At 39.2% G+C, this 22,154-nt stretch overlaps 1 protein-coding gene across 2 annotated transcripts in view; it reads right to left on the minus strand.

Moving 5' to 3' along the window:
• The window catches only part of PRKAR1B (protein kinase cAMP-dependent type I regulatory subunit beta), a 100,329-nt gene that overhangs the window by 77,309 nt on the left and 866 nt on the right, over positions 1 to 22,154 (minus strand). For both annotated transcript variants that reach the window (XM_040574548.1, XM_040574547.1), the window contains exons 2-4: positions 21,719 to 21,922; positions 7,819 to 7,989; positions 4,217 to 4,308 (exon numbers count right to left, since the gene is read on the minus strand). In XM_040574548.1, coding sequence (XP_040430482.1) covers positions 4,217 to 4,308; positions 7,819 to 7,989; positions 21,719 to 21,895 — 440 coding nt within the window. In that variant the 5' untranslated portion in view covers positions 21,896 to 21,922. The remainder of the gene's footprint in view (positions 1 to 4,216; positions 4,309 to 7,818; positions 7,990 to 21,718; positions 21,923 to 22,154) is intronic.

The following is a 22,154-nucleotide window of genomic DNA, read 5'->3' on the forward strand; positions in this document are numbered from 1 at the left end:
ATCAAACTAGCCCCTTGTCACCAGTTCTGACTTTATACACCATTTCACAACGAGGAAGCCTTAGAGGATGTTAATCTGCTGGAAATCCAAGAGTGGGAAAGGAAATAAATTGCTGCCAAGCTATGGGTGTAATTCTATCTTCGCATAGATATAAATCATTCATTGCCTGCTGAGTGAACAAAAACAACTAAGTAGAGGGCATCAATACAACGCACCCTGCCTTGCTGATTTGTCCCATATGCAAAATTCTCAAGTGCCATATACCAAAAGAAGGGGGAAAGTTTATGCAAACTCTAACAACCTTCAGAATTAGGCATGTTAGGAGCGTAGCTGGACCTGAACCATGAGATCATGTTGGAGCTAGGAGGAGTAAGGTCAGTAAGGAGCTTCTTCACTTTATTCAGCCATCAGAATCAATAGCACAGGTCACCTAACATAACTTCCTACCAGCATTATGGAGGGAAACTACAAAGATAACAGAAGAGAGTATTTCAAAAAGTGCATCTAAGTGTAATTTAATTTTTGAGTTCTTTTTATTAAACACAAATACCATAAGCAAGGAACAGTAGTGTTTTATTAAGTAATTTTTACTGTGACTTCGTCTAGAACACAACAGAGAAACAAGATGGCTTCTGCCCTCAACTGAAGTCAAAGACAAATCATGGCAAAGACCATCAACTATATAAACTAAACTTATATTTATAATGCAAAAATACCTCACAGTTAATATTGTCATTTCACTTTTCCCCAGTAATATCAAAAGAGGGTGAATGCATCTTACCTGGCTATAGGTCCAAATCCACTGATGTTCTCTCTCAAAGCTCTCAAGGCTGTTTATCCTTGAACAGGCTGCCGGGCAATTCCTATATCTTCTGGGTGCACAGCCTGCACAGGATTGTCTTCTGCATCAAAAGTTGTTCTGTGCTGCTAGGAACACCTCCAGAGCTGTCACACGAGAATCGGTTATGAAGCACTATTCATACATATGTGAGGCTTCAGGGGGCACCAAGTCAGGACCAGATAGGCACCGAGTTGCTGATCTTGCAGTGGTCATAACTAGCAGGTTGTTAGAGTGCTCTCTGCCTTGGAAAACTGTCCTCTTGGTGGCCAGCTCCATAGCTTCTGCATGATGTTTGCGCATCAGTATGAACTACGCTTTTCCAAAAACATCTTGCTGGACTCACATCTGAGCTTAAGTAATATGCTTCATTGCCCACCTAATAAAACTCTCTTCCAAGAGTTTTGGGGTGGAGTCACGAAGGAAGTGGAGTATGGAAGAAACACGGAATGAAGGGCAAAACCCCCACGTGAATAGAAGCCAGCCAATATGCCATCATATGGGGTGGGGGAAAGGAGGAGAGAGTAGAGTTAAAGTACTCGTGCCTAGGGACCTGCAGGATGATATAAGAGCACTATGAAAAATCCACGCTCAACTGCCAGCCGCTAAATACATCCTAACTGCAAAGCAGACACACCAAAGTCTGAACAAAGTGAAAGGGCCAAGGTTTGCCAAACATCCCAACGAAAAAAGGAAACCAAATCAAAGCACATATATATAAACCCAGACATGAGCTTGCTCCTAGAAGACTGTAACTGAGCTTGGGCTAATAACAAGCCAAAACACAAGCATAAGTCCACAGTGTAAGCACACCGATACATACCCATGTACTCTCTGCAACTCACTAAGCTGTCCAGTTCATAATTACGCTTATCACCCCCAAGGCATCCCTGTTTTCCCACAGGTCTTCAATGGTTATCCTGCTGGTGAGTATTTCACAGAGATTTTTAATATAGTAAGGTACTTGTGTTGGGTGTGAAATACTCTAATAAATAATCAAAACCAAACTATACCTACTTAAAACACACTGCTTTAACTTTTTACAGTTAGTTTCTTACCAATTCTAAAAAAAATAAATAACGTGATACATCCATGTAAATTGGAAGTTTTGCTGTCAGTGCACACGTAACAGACCAGTCCTAGACAAAGAAGGACACATAAAATATCCATCAGGTGCACACGTAAATGCAATTAAAAAGCCACACATTTCTGATTTTGCAGATGAGAAAAAGAGCTTCCTTAGATTTAAAAACACATTTCCACTTACAATAATGGGCATTTTGCCACTGACTTGGAGAGAACAAAGGATGTTACTCAAGTTTTATCAAGATTTTACTGAAGTCAAGGGTAAGTCCCAAGAGAAACCAATTGACTGCCACATCACTTTTCAGAGCCGCACTGTTCTTTATACTATTAGCTACTCTTGAAACACACATTTTGACAAGAGTTCCTGATAAACTATCTCTGTCACTTTTAGTACTGATGAGGTTACGGTTGCTCATTTATTGCACTTTTCAGTATAATTTTACACCAGAGAGCATGTGCATGTGTGTGTACATGTGTGTGACAGACAGCAAACCTTTTTTAAGCATGGCATATAAAAAGATGCTATCTAAAATAAAACCACGAATGTAAACCTGAACAAAACTATTTGAAACACCAGTGCAAAAATATACTTGTTTACCTTATCAGTTGCGTAAGAAGTCATGCTGAAGTTCATTCGTATGGGATATTTGACACAAAAGTAATAGATTACACTTTGTGTTTACAAATCAGGGTGCATGTCAAACATAAGAACGTTCACAGCTGCGAAGCAGCAAGTGGAACACAAGTTCCATTGGCTACATAGCCATGGAACAGATTAACTTAAGTATCTTTTCAAAGAAGAAAAAGTATGAGTTATCCACTGTAAATTAATTTTTGGCCCTGCTAGTCCATCCTTCCTCCACCTGAATACCTCCTAAATCTTGGAGAATGGTCAACCATAAAATTAAATGAAACAATGATACTGTCATAAGTGTAGAAAGCACTGAAGAAAATGAACACCACCACTGCAGCACAGAAAATCAAATGTCCTCATCTAGTTTTCCACCATTCCAAGAGGACAGAACCCCAAACAAAGTCATATGCCATATACTTTACGGAACTACCTATCTGCATCAACCAGATGCAAACTGCAAGTGACAGCAATGGTATACTGCAACTTGCTGACTCCTCCACGCTTGACAAGCAAACACAGATAAGGACCATGGCATAACTTCAAGAATAAGCTCAGCAGAATACAAAGAAAGAACATTTATTTGTTCGTCACAATCCTGTCTGCAAAAGCAGAATTCATGTGTCTTTCTTTGAGTTCTCTTTTCCTCCAACATGAGCAATACCTTGCTATGCTTGTCATGAGTCCTGAATATGGCACCTGAACAAGGCAGGTGATATCCAGCTGCATTCGCTCTAGTGCAGAATCCGGAAACCAAGAAGATTCTAAAGCTTTTGACAGCAGAGGCAGTACACACCTGGTAAAGCCGTAGTTCGAGGACTGCAAAAACAGACAGTCTATGACCCTTCTGCAGCACACACATGGGAGTGACACTGTGCACAGCTCCTCCCTCCTACCATATATCTACAACAGGATAATCTGGCTGACACAAATAATTGAGACATCTGGAATGGTTTGGAGACACCATAACCATGATGTACAATCAGCACAGTGCAGGACAGATCATTTTTCCTTCCGTCTTTCCCTCTCACGCCTACTTAGATAACATTTTACCAAAACGTGCCTTTTACAATCAGAAAACCCACCCCTCCATTGCTTGTCATGGTAGCACGCAGATGGTATAATTAGGATTTTCAGCAGTTCTGTTCAGGAATTCTCTGTTGTGGGTAAAAAAAGCTCGAAGAAATGTGCAGTTAGTCCTCTTCTAATTACTCCAGAAATCTGCATGCTAATGTGGTATCATAATAATTAGGATTGCAAAGTAATTAAACTGTGTAAATGGCTGCAAGAGGGAGCAAAATTTGCACACTTGAAAACGTGCTTTGATTGAAAGCTTACGAGTATCCCATTGAAGGATTGTATTGCTTGATGTGCTGCCAGTAATAAAAACGTCAATGCAGACAGAATCTTTGTCCTTTCTAACCACAGGCACAGCTGATTTTAAAATATTAAGCATGTCTGAATGAATTTGAATCTGTTCTCTTTTTTAGCTTGCGATTTTACCCTCTTCATAATATCTTGGGGGGGAGCACATCTAGTATAACTCTAACACATCAGTGAGTAGTTCTGACCCCTGAGGAGCTTTCTCAGCTAAAATTTAACACAATTTCTTGTCTTCGGGTCAAGCTATAGAATCCTTAGAATCATAAAGCACCTCATACCTTCGTTCATTGTCATCAAGATGAGCAAAGAGTACGTTCTTGGAGATGGCCTTTGCCAGAGCAGTCATAGTCTTATAGTCCTTTGGAATAACCTGTAGGAGAAAAGGAAGAAGGGTAACTACATTTCTGGTTGTATTTCTTCATAGATCTTGAAATCTATAGAAAATTCCATTATTCAAGATAATGGATGCAGTTTGATTTCAACCACATTAGGCTATAATATAAAGCCACTAAGAAAGTAAGAAACTATGGTTTTCATAACATGAGGATAAGAAGTGACGTTCTCAATATGACAACCAAAAAACAAATACAAGGTCCGGGATAAGAAGAAACTGGACTGAATTGCAGTCATGATCTCTTGCTCTATTAAAAACACCCTAGCAGTTCAGCTTACTGCTGAGAAGCCAAGAGTAGATAATAGAAATCACTAAGACATTCAACTCCAGCTTTTCTGGCTGATGATAGAATAGTGTTGATTGGCCTTTCTCAGACACAACCTGCAGCAATGAAATCCACAAAGCAGAGACCTAGGTGGGTCTGGTGGGACAGGGACACAGAAAACACAGGAAAGATTGTTCAGTTGTCACAGCAACCAGGCATCTGAATAAAATGAAGCATCTGGAACAATCACTTGATCGTGTCTTATATCACTTTTCTAAGTAATCATTGAATTTGCTCTTCAAGTAGATAATCCACTTTGCGACAAGGTTCCTTTTCTGTTAGTTGGTAAACTACATGTTCTGTCAGATGTGTTGACTGCTTTCTCTGGTTTCAGGAATGAAGCAATGAAATAACCCTCTGTAGAAATCTTTCTTTGTGCTCCCCAGGATGGAACCATGCCAGATGTTCGCTCAAATCACACAGTTAAATCTCCTTTGATTTTCTCTCAAGCGACATAACTCATTGCACTGCCTTTAGCACTACTCATCCTATAGCTCACGCCTTCAAGGGATCCTTTAAATTGACTTACGACCCAGATGTGTTTCTATCCAACACCTGAATTCAAGCCAGTGGTTCTTCCAGGCCACTATGTAAAAATCCATCTGTTTGCAATAGTTTAATACAACCCTTGCCTTGCTTTTTACACTTTTAAATTTGTTTCATAATTTGTTCTTTCAGTGTCCCCCTTTCTTTCTCTGCTCTAGAAACCTCTACCACAAACACACAGCCATGGGATTCGCCATGGGATTATTTGCTTATGGCAGAAGACAAAGCACCGACACAAAACCTCTCAGAGCTAGTTCCATATTCATTGCAGCATCTACAGCCTGACAGGAAACTATCCCCTAAATTACTATTATTTTTTAACCTCAGTCAGCTAATTCTAGGAAATTAAAATCACAACAGCCCTTGCCACAGAACACACAGAATATGATCTGTATTGCTTCTTCTGGCTCTAGACCGATTACTGCCTAGAAATCCTACGGTTGGGGCTTACTGGCATCACTGCTGAAAAAGGAAGAAAATAAAGGTAACTTCAGGTTCCATTAGAAACATAAACTACTCAGGGGTGTGACCTGAGTGTGGGAATGAATATTTCCTTTGATTTTCAGGAGAGTCATGTGGAGCCTGTATTAAACAGAGCCAAATGTTACCCCCTCCTGGAAGTTTTTAAGGAGGATATTACAGACTGCACAAAAAGAAAAATGTTTGAAAGTGGCTTTTAAAGCATCATGCAAGATTTAACAGTGCAATGCATTAATACTTTGACCACAGTGTTTTTAAAACATACAGGGTACTTGCAAGCACTATTTAACTGCCACAAGAATACTCTTCCATAATTGCTTTAAGGATGAAAAGCTTTCCTAATTCTTTATTTCCTGGGACAGAAAATCCCAGGGTAGCCAGCAAACTTGTATCATACGTGGATGACAGAAACACAGCTGACTGCAAACGCAAGAAGTGTTCTGCCAAAAAACATTGACTGACAAAATGTATTCCCATAAAGTAAAAGCTCTTTGGGTTAAATTTACTCCAGGCATGCACGAAAGCACACAAGTAGAATCTGTCAACCTTATGAAATGCATTTTTAGCCTAGCTCCTTAAACAAGTATGACATACATTATTATAATGTCTGTCATTTAATAACCTCTAAAAGCTTTGACCAGTTTCAAACAACTTTGCAGAGTTATTAAGAGGTATCAATGATATAAAGTACCTAGTCGTTTTCATGAAAAAGGCAGTTAAAGAAGAGAAATCTAGAGGAAGGAAAGGCCACAGAGCGTAATCAGCATTTATTTAACAGTAGAGAATCCATACAGAAAAGTGCTACAGAAAAGCAGGATTTGCAGGTTTTACTGCTTATGGGATTTTCTGTTTTGGAGAGATCTGTGTCCTGGGAGCAATTTGTGCAACTAAGCCAGGTTTAGAACATTATGTTATGCACCCTTCTATGGCAGTGATCAGAAGTTGACACAGACGGTTTATTTTTAAAGGAAAACAGATTCTCAAACTTCTACTATAGCGAAGCATGAGCTCAGCTCTATTTTACATTACACATCAAGCTTTTTAGAAGTTCAGACTCCAAAACCAAGGCTAGTATGGCTACACAGAAACAGTGAATGCACAGCTACTCTGAAACTTGCTGGAAAGTGTCCCATGAGAGATACTGGCCAATGATTTCCTAAAGCCAAAAATCAGTAGCATTCAAATAGAACAAAGGCAACCTACCCAAACAAAATATCCATTTGAAAGGACTTATTAAATAGTGCCAGGTTTCCATATTCCAAATGGCTTACAAACAGATACTTTACATATTACTTCTAAGAGGACCTGATTTTCATATCAATAACTGAGGAGCAGACCTGAAAACTACTGTCAGGTAAAGGCTTTGACAATGTCAGACCCTCACCTGTGTTATGGTATCTATTTTTGCCAATGACATACATAGACGAGACCCAAAGTGAACTATTCAATTAACAGCCACAAGTTCTAGGCAAATTTTTCCTCTCTCAGCAGTTCCCTCACGTCTCTCTTACATTCTAAGATCTTATTTCAGTAACATTCCTTTTACTGCATTATTCTAACTCCTGCTACATCTATTTAATTTGCAATCATCATTTCTTCAAAGACAGTGGACACAAAGTGGCCCAATATAGTCAGCAGACTTCTGAAAACCATCCGGTTAAGCAGTACCCAATGAACATGGAAACCATGTGGCTGAAATGATCTAGGGAACCTACATGACCTAGGTTAGGAGAAAACTTGAGGTAGACATGACTGGGGGAAAAAGCAGGAAATGCAGCAATAGAAAGGGTCACTTTCCAAAACTGTGAAGTTCTGGCAAAACTCAGAAACTGAAGAATTCTGCTAACAGCAAGAAAACGGCCGAGAATTACCCACTCCATTAAAGAGGGAAACAGATTAGCAGCACACCTCTAAAAGGGAAAGAAGACAGAATAGTGAAGCAAAATTAATGGGGAAAGTACTTAGTCAAGGAGGCAGCAAATGAGCTGAGAAGACAGTCGAGCCATGGACATGCTGACATGAGGACACCACCCTACAGGCTGACCCATGATCACAAGCACTATAAATTATTAGCAAAATGTGATTCACTTGGTTGTCCTGTAAACCTCCGAGTCAGACAGATGGCAACACGTTACCTTTCTAACATAAGAAACGGCATCTTCCTCCGTGTAGACCTCTGCGCTGACCCCTCCTCTCCTGCGTCGGGCTTTTACCACTGGGTTGGGAGGAGGAGGGGAAATCTCGTCATCATGAGAATCAGACTGGGAACTGGATTTCTGCCGGGCCAGTATTTGTTTGCATTCTTCCTGCAAGGCAAAAAGAGACAAATGCAACAGCTCCTACGTATATAAGACTCAATACGCCCTTCATCTACAACTCTCAGCAACCACTTCATTTCTACATTTAGACATTTGTCAATTTACACACGTGTACTGGTCAAAGAAAATGAAAAATTTAACATGAGCAGCAGGAAGGACTGCCACTAACTACAATACATATACGGGTATCATCACTAATTGACCTGTCCAACTCTTGCACACATAATGGAAACCAATGTATAAGCTGCAGACATTTCATTGCAGCTAGTCCTGGATGAGAAACAAAAAGAACAAACCTCTTTTGCTTACTCTCCAACATCACAGCTGTTATTTTCTTAGTTGGCTTGTACATATCTTGGTCTCTTGCACAGAGAACATACCAGAAGTCACATGTCGATATATTAGGTATGTTTCTTCATCTTGCTCTGCTTTGCAGGCTTACTATCACCAGAAAGAACGAAGATGCTCCCTACTAGAGAATTTCTGCCATATAAGAGATTTACAACCAATGGGATTACTTCCAAGGAAAAAAATCCAAGGTAGGCTCCAGAGGACTACAAAAAATGACAGCTGGCTTAGCTGGCCAATAGGGAGGTTATTCTCCAAAGTCCACATTCATGGAACAGAGCTAAATATGAAGGGGAATCCCTGGAGAGATAGTAACAAGAGCAGGAAACAGTACACAAGATCTGCAAGACAGGATGTGAGAGTTGCAAGATGCTGTCAGTTCATGCACTGAATTATCTGACTTCTGAAGAATTAAGAAAACAAAATTACCTGTAATCGTAATATTTTCAGGAATAAAATCTGCAAGTTCTATGTTAAAAAATAAAAGCTACAATTGCGCAGAACTGCCGGTTCTACACACACATGGCTACTGCAAGTAGTAGTTTGTGTCAGAGCCCCATCTCCTGTTCTTCAGCTTCCTGCTGCCTCTTCAGTGACTGCTCAGCTTGCTCCTTCCAGCCTTCTCTGACCTTGATAAGGCAGGGGGGGAATGGAAGCAGGATGGGCCGTGCATTCAGCCTTCAGCTTGTCCCATAAAGGAAACTGAAGAGTTTGTGCAGCAGGGAGACATGAACATTGTCAGCAGACACACTGACTTGGACAGCAGTATTCTGGTAATTTATTTGCTGTCATCTATTCCATTGTCACATGCATTAGATGCACTCTGATAGAGTTATGTTGATCAATGTATACACAGTCAGCTATCAGCAGACTACTCACTAAACGACTAGTATTTTTGAGAGAATTCATATTAGCGGAGTTGCAGGCTACACAGAAGAAAAACAAAAATATATCAATGCTGAGGCTCCTGCACGCCCAATAAAATCAACTTCCCTTTGATAGAGATACCAGAACCCGGCCTCTGTCTTATACAACTAATTTCCGAGGAGACTGAACAATTACAGCTAGTAAATGGAGGCAGTGGAGGAGGAAGGATCTGGGAGTAGCAGTGCTAGACATGTGGCCAATTACCAACATAGCCAGTTGGTCTTATTGACACAGGAAATGAGTTAGAGTTAACTCATCAGGTATGACACTAGAAGAGTGGTACAGAAAATTGGCAAAAGTTCACAATTTTTAAGCTTGCAAGAAAAACAGATGATTAATATATGTTTTGCCACCGATGTTTACAAATGTCTGACAAATCCAGTCATGCCACTTGTCTTTTCTGGTCTTATTCCAGTTTCTTTCTTCACCATCACTGACATCGCCCCTGTTATTAACTTAAGGAGCCTTTCACACTGATCTGCAATGTATTATTGCTAGTTGAAATAAATAACAAAACAGTATTTCCCATGTTGCGTAGTTCAAAGTAACAAGTCACACATTCTTGTTTTGACTAAAGGATTATTAAAATATTTAAGAGACAAGCACAGAGATAAAATTTGGAGGACTGACTAAAGATTTGACTTTTCAAGGTCCTGACCTGCCTCAGAAAGTGATGAGTTCTTTCTGATATCATTTTTTTTTTTAATTGGAATTAGTAGACTACAATTCCTGGGTCACAGCACAGTCGAATTAGGTGATGTAAGCAGACGAAAACAAACAGGCTGACTTCAGATGTATTAAATTCTTACTGGAACTTTTCCAATTCAAATTTCAAATAATAGTACTATATATGTAACAAATGACTCAGCTAGATTTTCCTATTGTGTAAAAACTGCAAGTCCTATTTAAGCATTCTCATCAACTTCTTCCCCACATACAACTGCTCTCTGACTACCTTGAGCTTCCTTAATTACAATTATACACTTGCAGAAATAAAAACATTATAAATAAAAGTATGTGGGCTACGTGTTTTCATTATATTTGACACCTAGTCATCAAAACCAAACCTATGACTGAAGAATTTGAAATAATGTTCGTGGGTATTTCAGCTCATGGATCTCTGACAGTGTAACGTTCTCTTTTTACACTAAATGAACAAAATCAAATGCACCTTCTTCATTAGCTTAACTGAAAGGTAATGAAGACCCTTCTGAACTGTAAGCAGTTGAAAGTATACTAAAAGGTAATTACAACAAGAAGGCAGTCAGGTAACTATTTAATTGTATGCAGCACTTTCACAGCTCTTTTTATACATGGCACATGCACTCACAGAGAAAAGCAATAGTTTACCCCATTTGAATATCAAATATACACCTCTTTTCCAGTACACATGTAAAAAAGGCACTTCTAAGGAATTAAGAAATATCATCTCCTCTGCCACAGCACAGATTTATATGAGAAAGCAAGCTCAGTGAGATAAAATTAATATCGTAAAGCATGCTTTTAAACCCAAATACTTTTTAAAGCCAAAAAGATATTAAAGGATTATAAAAGTGAGTTACCATATGATTCATTTTAAAAGGAAGTCTCTTCGCTACAAACTCCTTTTATATAAACAGCAGATAGTTGACTGGCTGGCTTTTCCATATGCCGCTATTTGTAGTCTAGGTAAGATTTCCATTACTGAACTAAAAGGTGCCTTTTGAAAATAAAAGCGCAGACTGTATCCTGGGTTAAGCTTTCACAAAGCCGTCTTCCATATATCCTGGAGTAAAAGCGCACAAATACAGCAAGTACTTTAAAGGAGGAACAGACCCTCTGAAGAGCAGTTCTTCAAACGGGGATCTTCAGACACGGCTTGATGTGGATGCTTGTGCAGAACTCACTTTCAAGTAAACACCTCACCATCTTTTGTTGTCATGACAACAGGCTATCTCACTCGCTATTCAAATGGCACAGATAATTCACAATGGCAGAGCAATCGTATTTCCCAATTATGCCCACCTTAAAATGAGGTACTGGCTTCAGCGAGTTGCTTCTGACCTGTGCAGCAAGGTAAGATGCGGCTCTCCAAAAGACAGGGTCTGATTCAGCTGTCCATATTTCTACATCCAGTGCTGTTTTGGGTGACCTTGCCTGGCCTTCCGCTGCCAGTCCAGAAGGTCAAGCCCTTTGTTGTACCTACCAGCCCCAGTGGGCATCCTGTATAATTCAGGGAGCATTAAATGGCAATGTGAGCCATGTGTGCACAGCTGACTGAAGCCTCCCGAGTCATTGCTACAGTCCAGTATGTGATATATTAACACACCCCAAATCTACAAACCATCACTGCTGTGTGACAGTAATGCCCTGTTTCATATATATCTGATCTAATCCTACTTCTGTGAAAAGCATGTCGCAACTGATTAAAAACTTAGCTGCAGCTCTGAACAAGCCTTCCCTGTGATTTCTGGGGGAGATGGACTGTAAAACTGGAGTACCACAGCTGAATTCAATGCTAACCAAGCCATAAATTGGAAAGGTAAGAAAATACACCATCTTTGCAACAAATTTAAAGAAAACAGATCCAACAAATACATCTGTAGTGGCCCATTTATCTTTTGGGCATTCACCTCTGGCTAAGACAATGGTGCTGCAGGAGACTAATGTATAAAACACAGGAATTTAGCATGCTGTCATCAGTGCACAGGGTCATTGCCTTTCTTGATTAATGTTTTTAGGAGTTTTTAATGAGTTTAAACACTGTAAGTGAAGCGACCACAATGCTAAGCAAGTTTTTAGCTTTACTCTTCCTTTCAGACTACTGCTGAGGAGCACACAGGCTTCCTGACCCAGCAGCTTTCTTCTCTCTTAGCTGGAGCATTTCCAAATAGAAATTCGTTTTCAGTACTTCCTCTCCCAGTCTCTCCTTTCAGGCTTTGTCACTGTCTGGAAACACAATGTTTAAGTTCAAGGAAAGATAGCACCTGACAAGGCTCCAAATCACTGTATAGCTTTACAACAACATTCCAGGAAGACTTTTAAAAGCAAGTCAGCCGTTAGGTATCACTGCTCTCTACCTCCGCTCTGCTTCCTACAACTTACTCATTGTGTTCAAAAGGAACAACACAAAGCGCACTCCAAATGAAATATTTTCTGTCTCTCTCTTTTTTCCTTCCTTTTTCCCCTCAAGCACGCTCAAAGTTTTCTGACTGACAGACCCGGAATCTGCTTTTGTTTTATCCACAGCAAATGCACAGCCCAGTTCATATGCAAGCAACTAATCTCTCTTTGCACTGGAACTGACCCAGAGGAAACATTATCATTTCTGGAGACTGACACAATGATTTATAGCAAACCACTCCATTGGAAGCACAGGAACGACTGATTCCATCACTGAAAGTGAGAGAAATTTGGGAGGTCTTAATGTCTTTCCCAGCCTTTTCTTTGTCACAGTACACAACTCTACTATCTTTTAGGATCATTCAGGCTTGTAATGTGAGACCTTTCACACAATCCTAACCATTGGTCCACTGCCTTCTGGATGTTAAATACTTTCTTCTACAGCATCACTAAGAAATCCCTTTAACATCCACCCCTCCTACTAATGTCTTTATCCATTTCATACTTATCTACCATTTTGATTACTACCACTGCAGCTTCTGTGGCCTCTCTGCATCTTAGTTCATTCCCAATTTCCAATCTAGGCAAAGTCTCCTGCCAAAAATCCACCTACTCTTCTGTGGCTCTGCCTGCATCGCTCGCCTTCTTGAATCCCTTTACTGGCACCCTCTTACCTCCTGCAACATATTAACACTTCTTGTCCTCCCCTTTGGTGTCTTGCAGTATCTCGACCCATCACCACCTCTTCCCTTCTTATTTTATTGTACGTAAGAAAGAAAGAATACATATGAAAGAAAGGTTATCTAACAAAACACAGACCATATTTCTGATTCTTAAAGACTTTTAGAATCAAAGAGAACTGTAGCCAACAATTCTGACTTTTAAAAGCCAAATAATAATGTATGCATGCATACCTGGTATAAAAAAGAAACATGCCTGCAGAAAGCTCTATTTCTACTGGATAAAAGTAATTTAAACTAAAATGCAAAAATATTATGGTGCATTTTTCAGCAACAACCAGAATGCCTAAGTCACTTTACAGTTTTTAATCACTGGATATGTAATGCCAAAGCTGCTTATTTAATTTTCATTCTAGCCATCTAACACAGCAGACACTTATTCTGAACAAAACACCACCAAACTCAACAAGACCTATTACATGAACAAGGCAGAAATGCACCACCAAAGCACAGGCAAAAAAAGTTAGCAATTGAGGTTTTCGACAAAGAGGGAATCATAAATGCTAGCATGTCATGTTGCTCCTCAAAATACTTCTATTGTGTAGGCCTACTTAACGTTTAGAAGCATTCTGACACCCTCAGATCAAATGTGCTGCTGAAAGCAGGGAAGGTTACTCAAAATCTCGTGTTCCCTACGTTATTCCAGAGTAGAAATCATTGCTAAAACATTGCCACATTTTCCTCTCCTCCATAAAATCCCACTCGATTTACTCTACACAACTTGCCAGTAAATCAAAACCTAAACATCTATGGACGTATTTTGATGTCGGGTTTCCCAGAGCCCACTTTCTCCGCTCCCCAGCGTCTTGCTTAGGGGTGATGTGGAGCTGGCAAGCTGAGCTCCCTGGGAGGCACAGAACCTCCCCAGCTCCAACCTACGAAGCTGTCAGGGTACTGCTCCAACCCAGGCTGCCAGGCAGCAAGCACAGAGTCGCAGACAGGCACAGCACGAAGAAAAACAGTAGTTTTCCCGCATTTCAAAGCCTAACGTGCTTTTCTTAATTGGAACAGAGCCAAACTTCAAATTATCCTAACTCTGCTGTGAGAACTGCTGTTCTCCACTCAGTCCTACTGCTGTTCGCTTGGACATTCCCAAACCCCATTCTACGTGCCTAATTAAAATGACTTCGTGCAGCACTAAAAATATTTTAAAAGAAAGAGCAATCTTTTTATGCAGTTAGGAGATTAATGATTAACTAATAGAGTGCAGTGGACCGCAGCATCTACATAACTTAAAAACAAGAGCAAATCCAAAATACATCCTCATATTGGAAGTCTGTTTTGGTTTTTACCATTTTTACAGTCTCTTTCCTTGCTATCATTTCTATTTGGCATGCCCCACAGCTTAAAATAATTACTGTGGGAAAACTGTCAAAGCTTAACTCTTTTCCTCAAGTTATCTTCTACAACGGGGAGACAATAAAAGGAAGCAATATAGTTTAGTGCCTTTGAGAAAAGCTACTGCCTAGCCTTGGCTAGACAATCAGCCTTAATTGAAAGGCTCAACAGTTCTCAGAGCGCCTTGCCCAATGCACTATTGAAAACCACACAGCAAGAGAATTAGGACAAATTGCAGGAGTACAGTCTCAAAACTATCCATCCCATAATCTTACGTTTGACCTTGCATGAAATGAGTTGCAATGTAGTCCAACAGGCCCCTCAAACTCAAGCCAACATAGTGAAGGATTTGCTGGACTGCAGACAGATGCTGGGCTGGACGTTCAGCCAGCTCTGCAAGCACCAATTCCAATAAGAGCAGGATTTCAAAGTGGGCAAACTTTTTTTTGGAACTTGATTAGTGAAACAGGGCTTGAGGGCCCCTAAATCAGCTTAAGAGCTGTGCATCTGACAGAGCTGACTAAACTGGCTGAGAGCCTCTAACATGCTGCGGTCAGAGGTGTGCTTGAAGGGATGTCCCTGCTCCTAGCTGTATAGGTCCATGAGCATCAAGAGAGGAAGAGTTGGCTGCTCTGTTAAAGGCAAGAGCCTTACTTTGGTGTGGAAGCTAAATCCAGTCCTACAGAGAGAGGATGAAACAGGATGTGTAGTGATGTAATTATCTACAGGCAGTGATAAGAGTGCCTGAGCAGTGGCCAGGCTACCAGCAGCTGGCCATGAGAGAGTTAACACACTACCTGAGCTGGCATCCTCAGGAGACAGCAACAACACTAACTTGTGCCAGGACGCTTCAAATCCAGAAACCTCATCTATCTTACACTATGGCATCACTGATAGGATAAGCAGAGTTATTATTTTTATATAAATGGGAGTATTTCTTATAACATCTACTGATAGCAGTGAAACCAGTTATATTTAGTCCAAGCTTCCCCTTATTGTGGAACTAAAAATGAAACAGGTGTTTTCAATTAGTCAATAATCTAAATAAAGATAAGGCACTGAATATTTGCACTATAAGCACTAAAAACTTCATCAACAGAATAGATTACCCCTGTACTGACTGTACTTATATTCTTCCTAAAAATGATAACATTCATAAAGCATTATAATTTATTCCTGAGTTACACTAGTCTCCTGAGTCTCCGTTATCATTTTTGCTTTTTTTTAAAGAAAGCATTCTAAGGGCAAAAAGCAGTTACCTCAGTATAAATCAAACTACTGGCATCCTCCTGAGATGTAGGAGCAAGACAAGATGAATTAACAGCACAAAAAGACGTGATCTTGTGCTATAAATCTTCAGGAGGGTGAGTTGCACCTGAATAGTTGCAATCTGGCTGTATGCAGACTGTCTGAACTCAAAGTAATAATGTGAGCACATAGTTTTGTGGGTTTTTTTGTTTTGTTTTTTGTCATTGGTTGGTTGATTGGTTTTTTAATGGAAAAGGAGCTAAGACTTGCTTTAAGTCACTGCATATTCTCTACCTGATGCTTAAGCTCTTAACATGTTAAATATGTTTTCCCTGATAAACATTCTTTTATGCAGTTTTACTTAGAAATTAGTTTAAACTCCATCAGAGAGATTTTTTGAATCTGCAAACAAAAGATATTGCCACTACTTTTTCTAAATAAACAATCAGCTGTCTAACATAACACCTGTTTCACCAACTCAAACCACAATCCCGCCTAGCCTTATATCCTACCCATAGCAGTGGTTTAGGGAAAGAGCATAAAGAACATTTCAAGCAAAGTGATCCTTCTAGCATGTAACATTCAGTAATTTCAGGAGTTTCCAAAAGAGATGCTTTATCAAAGCCCCTGAGTTTAGCAGCTAACAACGGACATTCCCTCCATTCAAGAATTTAATCTATTGGGACCATAATTTTGGTCTCAACAACTTCCTATGACAATGTGCTGTGCAAATCCAATGCACCTGAAAGCATATTTTTTCCATGCATGTTTGGGGTTTTCTGTTTTTAAAAACTGCTGGACATCAGTTTCAATGGACTATAGCCTGTCCTGCTCAAGAAATAGGGAAATTCTGCTTTCACCTTCTTCACCCTCCACCTTTCCCTTAATCTCCTGTGTTTAGGAAAGTTTGCTAAATGGGTGTTTTTTCTTGTTTCTGTTCCAAGACTGAAACAGTCGCCTCTCCTAACAATTCTTGTGGCTGACTGCAGCAGTCCCAGAGGTCTGACTTCAGCACACACAGAATGACCTGAGCTCCTGAGCTGATTTTAATCTAGCTCTCTTAGGTACTGCTATCAGAGAAGTGGCAGTAGCACAGGCTGCCCCAGCCTCCTCAGAACTGCAGTTACACAGAGCACCCAGTGCTCCCACTGTTTTTTTTGCTATCAGCATCTTGGGTAGCTCAGGTATGTTCACACATGCTTTAGCAACATTTCTGACCAGAGCAGACACCACCCAACTGCTTTGCAAGCTTTAAAAGATACAGAAATATTTTTCTTATTAATCTTTATCACGCTGCTTAGTTAATGCATAGTTTAGATAGTTTTTCTTCTGTAGGATTTTCCTTCCAACCATAACCTCTCCCCAGCTTATCTTAAAGGAATGAGTTATACTTAGCATAATCACCTACAAGAATTAAATTCACTGTTTTGGTCAGGTTCTGGTGTAAGTTCTGAAAAAAATGTAAATACTGGGTGAGACTACTGTTGCAGAATAAAAGTCTGATGTTCAAATACCTTTGGTCCTGAAACTCTTTATTATACATTAAAAACTGTACCTTACTAACTGTGAATGAATTTGCAGTTTAGAGACCTAGTTTACAGCAAACCTGTCACAAACTTTATTTTTCTGCTCAACCTGTCTGTGTACGATATTGTCTAACACCACAAGGTGGAGCTACCCAAACAACCTCATTTTGCTCCATTTAATTATAGAGGTAGGGGCCAGGGTTCTCCCAAACTTTTTGGATGGTACCTTAAGACACGCAGCATCAGCCTGGGTCCATAAAACCACTACCAAATCACAGCAACCCGTGGCATTAAGTACCACGTGCAACACGGTACTTCTCTTCTTGTATGTGCACAGGGCAACAGAAGGCACCAAGAGAGCACTCAGATCTAGCAGGTATCAGCAATTACTTGCTCTGCTGGCAAAGCCATTGCACTAAAATACAGTGCACACAAAATGGCTTCATCAAAATACTTGATAATATATACCTATTACCAACACCTAAACATATACTGCAGGTTCCTCCTGTTTCCCCTCTTTTGTGCCATTTTTTTCACTAGTTCTACTTCTTACTATAACTTTTTTCTGTTGAAATAAAGTCTAGCTTAGCCTGGCAAGACAACTTCACCTTTGATCACATAATCATGGCACTAACCAGTTAGACACTAATGAAAGTTTTGCGGTCTCAAGGATAGTTGAAAATAGAAGTCTCTGCCTCCAATTTCTTAGTAATTAATTTTTTTATATAATGTAAGAAGTAGAGATAAAAGATAGGTTCCCTGCTGTTTTTTTTTTCCCCGATATGCCTTGTTTAGTTCTCAAGTGAACAGGACGTAATTACAGCTGTTAAAATAACACCAAAATTTCTTAGCTAACATCTATTCCCCCACTCCAAAAAAAGCCAATTAATATCACTAAGGGAAGGTTTTCCTCACTTCATCCACCAACAAGAAGTTCTATACAGCCATAGGAAAATTTACAACAAATTATTCAAAAGAAAACATTACATAATTTTTTAAATCTCAGGTATCTAAACCATTTTCAACTCTTTTTTTTGTGCTCAGTGGAATGTTAAAGATTTGTACAAAGTAACTGTTAACATGATCAGAGCAGATGTCATTTTGAAGTTTGTAGGTCACACCATATAAAAATGACTTGAGAACTACAATTCCAGAATACAGAAACTTAGGCTGACTCCCAGCATTACTTTCATCTTAAAGCAAGCAGGTCCTGACAGTATTAAGTGAACAGAAAAATATCTATTAAAATTTTTCTACAATTATTTTCAAAGTTATACTTCTTTAAAAGTATTGTACTTGATACAATAAACTGCAAACTTAAAAGGTAACAAATTTCTTTCTAACCTTGGCATTTCTCCAATTGAAAATGATGTCTGCAGAATCAAACATGAAACTTTAATCTTTAACACTTTATTCTTAAAGTATTTACTCATGTTCTCACTTTACAGCTCTCTCAGGCTGCGTCTACACTGTGAAATACAAAAGTGGCCCAACCGTGGGCCTGAACACTAGCCCAGGACAGTCCGTACCTCTTAACCATTAGCTCATTCCCTGGCTCTGTTCTGAACTGCTCTGACCGACTCCTGCCAAAACAAACCTGCTCTTAGACGTGTTAGACCGAAGAATGATATTTGGGGCCAGTGTCTTGGGGTCAGGGGTTAGTCCCTGGCACTTCTCCATCTAGCAGTACGGATGCAGGCAATGGACCTAACTGATGTCATTAGAAGAGTAGTTAAAACCATTTATGAACCAGTCTGATCTTGCATATGATAATAAATTTTGCTTTTCTGACTTTATTTTATGAGATGTGGTAAGAACTAGCAAAATGAAATTAACATTTTTTTTGTACTCACCTCTGAGGTAGCTCCAGTACACTGATGTGGATCAAGCTCTACACTCTTTCCATGATCTCCTTTTTTAATTACTGGGAAAATATCCCACACTTCATCTCTAAACTGCCCACATGAGTTTCTGACAGATATACTGCTATTCTGCTGCTCTCTTCAGTTGAGCATATTGTCTATTTTAATTAGACTGTCTATTTTAACATGACTGGAAAATAACCCCAGAATACCACACTGTAGTGGAAAGAAACATTCCTTTGTTTTAGAAAATTATGCTTAAACTCAAAGACTTTCACTCCTCTCCCCACACAGGAGCAAAATAAAAGTACACACACTGAGTTAATAGCAAATATGCCATATCATGTACAGCTCATTCCCATTAAAAAAAATCTGTAATAGACAATTGCTAAACTCACAATTCAATTAAGACTCTTCAGAGTAACTACACATGACAAGTATCTTCGAAAAACAGGGTAAAACTTATTCAAATTATTTCTTTACCAAGTCAATCAAAATGTGGATATCCCCCACATTTACATAATTAGGCCTTGATTCTGCAACTAACCTACGAAAACTCATTGTTTTCTCGCTAAAAAAGGGCTTTGCTTGTCATTGCTGCACAGAACACTGGATGAACTGGATGATGCTAGAAGCATAATTAAACTTGTTCATATCCAACACCAGGCAATTAGAAACCATGGCTCCCTTAGACCAACTCTGTGCAGAAAGAAGAAAAATACTGTAGAAGACCCTTTGAATTTACAACTCAAGAAGGGATAGCTACTCTTCCTGACCACAGACTTCCTTCCACAATATTACGTAACCAACCAAATCAAAATATTTGATTTGAATATTTTGATTTGAATCAAAATATTCAGCAGAAAACCCTTCATAGTGCAATTCATCTCAAGACAGTCCTCAAGAGATGGTTGAGCAAGGAAGTCAAACTGCTGTGGGAAGAATTACACTGCTGGAAACCTCCAGAAGCATCCTAAAGGCTTTAGACTCAGAAGGCTTAGCTCATAGGCTGCAATATTGCTTGCTTCCATACTAAGCATGACAATCACTGAATTTGATGTCTTGGGACTGGCTGTTTCTGAATCATCTCTCATGATATGCAATAATATAATCAATATCCTAGTACAGAATTCTAGTGTTTGATGTTTTTTGGGAAATAATAGGAGATTACATAAAAGAACAATTTCTCAAGGGTAGGAACTGACAACCTCTCTGAATTTGCCTGTAATGTGTTAAGATCAATAAAGCAAAACTCCTGCAGAAAAACAACTCAAGTAATCCCAATAGTTATGGAGAATATTCTAAAATACTACAGCAAATTTTAACGTATTTTGCAAAAGTGGTACTTATCCTTCTAGGCAGGAAATTCAGAATGGAATACATTAAAATGGAAACCAACTCATAACACAATAAAGGAAATTCAATGGATTTAATTCTCTTGAAATGGGGTCTTGGCTGTTAGAAGTCTAGCATATGCAGAACAAAAAAAAACACTTTTTTTTTTAAATAATGAGCAATACAACACAAAATATTTTGTACTTCCTATCCCTTTCTGATGTTCCCAGCATTCTTACTAGGTTTCCAGTAGAGTAAAATGTTTGCACTTTTTTTAAAGCTACACAAATCTGGCATATACCCACCCATACAAAAATTTACCTGAAAAGCAGAGAAACAGTGAGAAATGTATACAATACTTGTATCACCAGTAATAGATCAGCACTATGTTTTATTCACTAGTTAATTGGTCTTGCTCTGTCCTTACAAAATTCTGTTCTTTGAAGGAAAAAAAAAATACATAAAACTTGTATCTTAAGCCTACAAACCTTATATACTTCCATAAAAAAAAAAAAGAACAAATAATCAATAGTCCTCTTAAAATCAAGTATATGAAGAAAGTTTCTGATAGACCGAGGACTTTTATACCTAAAAGTTTGCAGCCCTGTCCTCTCATTATTTCTGGAGCAATCCCATCCCGAGAGAAAAGCTCACACAACATGCTCTTCCTGCAAAAGATACCAGTACATTTCAGTAAGGATCTGCCTGAGAATGTTTTAAAGTATGTTTGCCCCTCTGCACTGCTCTTGAAGACAGACATAGTATATGAAGTCTCTCTGAATGTATCTCTTGATGGAGGATCCCGGGATATACAATACAGACCAGAAAGAATAATAAAATTAAGTAATCAAACTTTAATGGTTTTAAGAACTTGCTGGTTCCCTGATTTTGTTCGGTTTCAGGGGCAAGGGAAAACCACATCACCTGACACCAGAATGACCAGGGAACAGCAGCACTTTTTGCTCTTGTAGGCAAGTTCTTCCTATAGATCAAAGTTCAGCATGCCATGTATCGTAACACAAAGCATGGTTCTAGGTTTTTGGGTCATTTTAACAAGTTCTGTCTGACAAGAAATTATAATCTTGGCATTACACATCATTTTATATACTATCCAATATTCTGGTAGACATCAGCAAACACAGGGTTGAGGGATTTTCTTAAAACCTCTCTTTTTAAGAGTAGCTTGCTAATTAAGATTTTAAAGGAAAAATGTACTAAAATATATGAAAATTTTTAAACAATATTTTCAGCTCAAAACCAGAAAATTATAAGTCACCTGAAAACCACTGACCTTTTCTAATTTTTCAAAGTGTTCTCTGAGGAACTTCATGGGTCGATCTGGTTTTGCTATGCAAAGATTTACAATGCATTCTTTTAAAATCTGTTGGATGTTGTGCTTCTGAACATAGAGTTCGCATCCCTTCAGGCTCTCGTCTTCTTCCACATTGCAGGAAGAAGCAGCAGCCATCTTCAGGCTTGTAAACAGTAAACAGACCTAGGTTAAGAAAATGGTGCAAGAAAGAGAGAAAACACAATTCTCAAATCCTTTGTCAGAGTAACGTGGATCAGTGAGGATATTCTAGCACTGCCTGTCGCCTATTCACAAACTGACAATTCAAAACATTTTAACGTTCCGGAAATGCTGAACCGTGTCATCTTTGTAAAACCAACACACCGGGAATTACAAAAAGAGCATTTTAACTCCCGGATGCCCACCAACCCTTGGA

The sequence above is a fragment of the Cygnus olor genome, chromosome 15 (assembly GCF_009769625.2).
Source record: "Cygnus olor isolate bCygOlo1 chromosome 15, bCygOlo1.pri.v2, whole genome shotgun sequence".
Lineage (NCBI taxonomy): Eukaryota > Metazoa > Chordata > Aves > Anseriformes > Anatidae > Cygnus > Cygnus olor.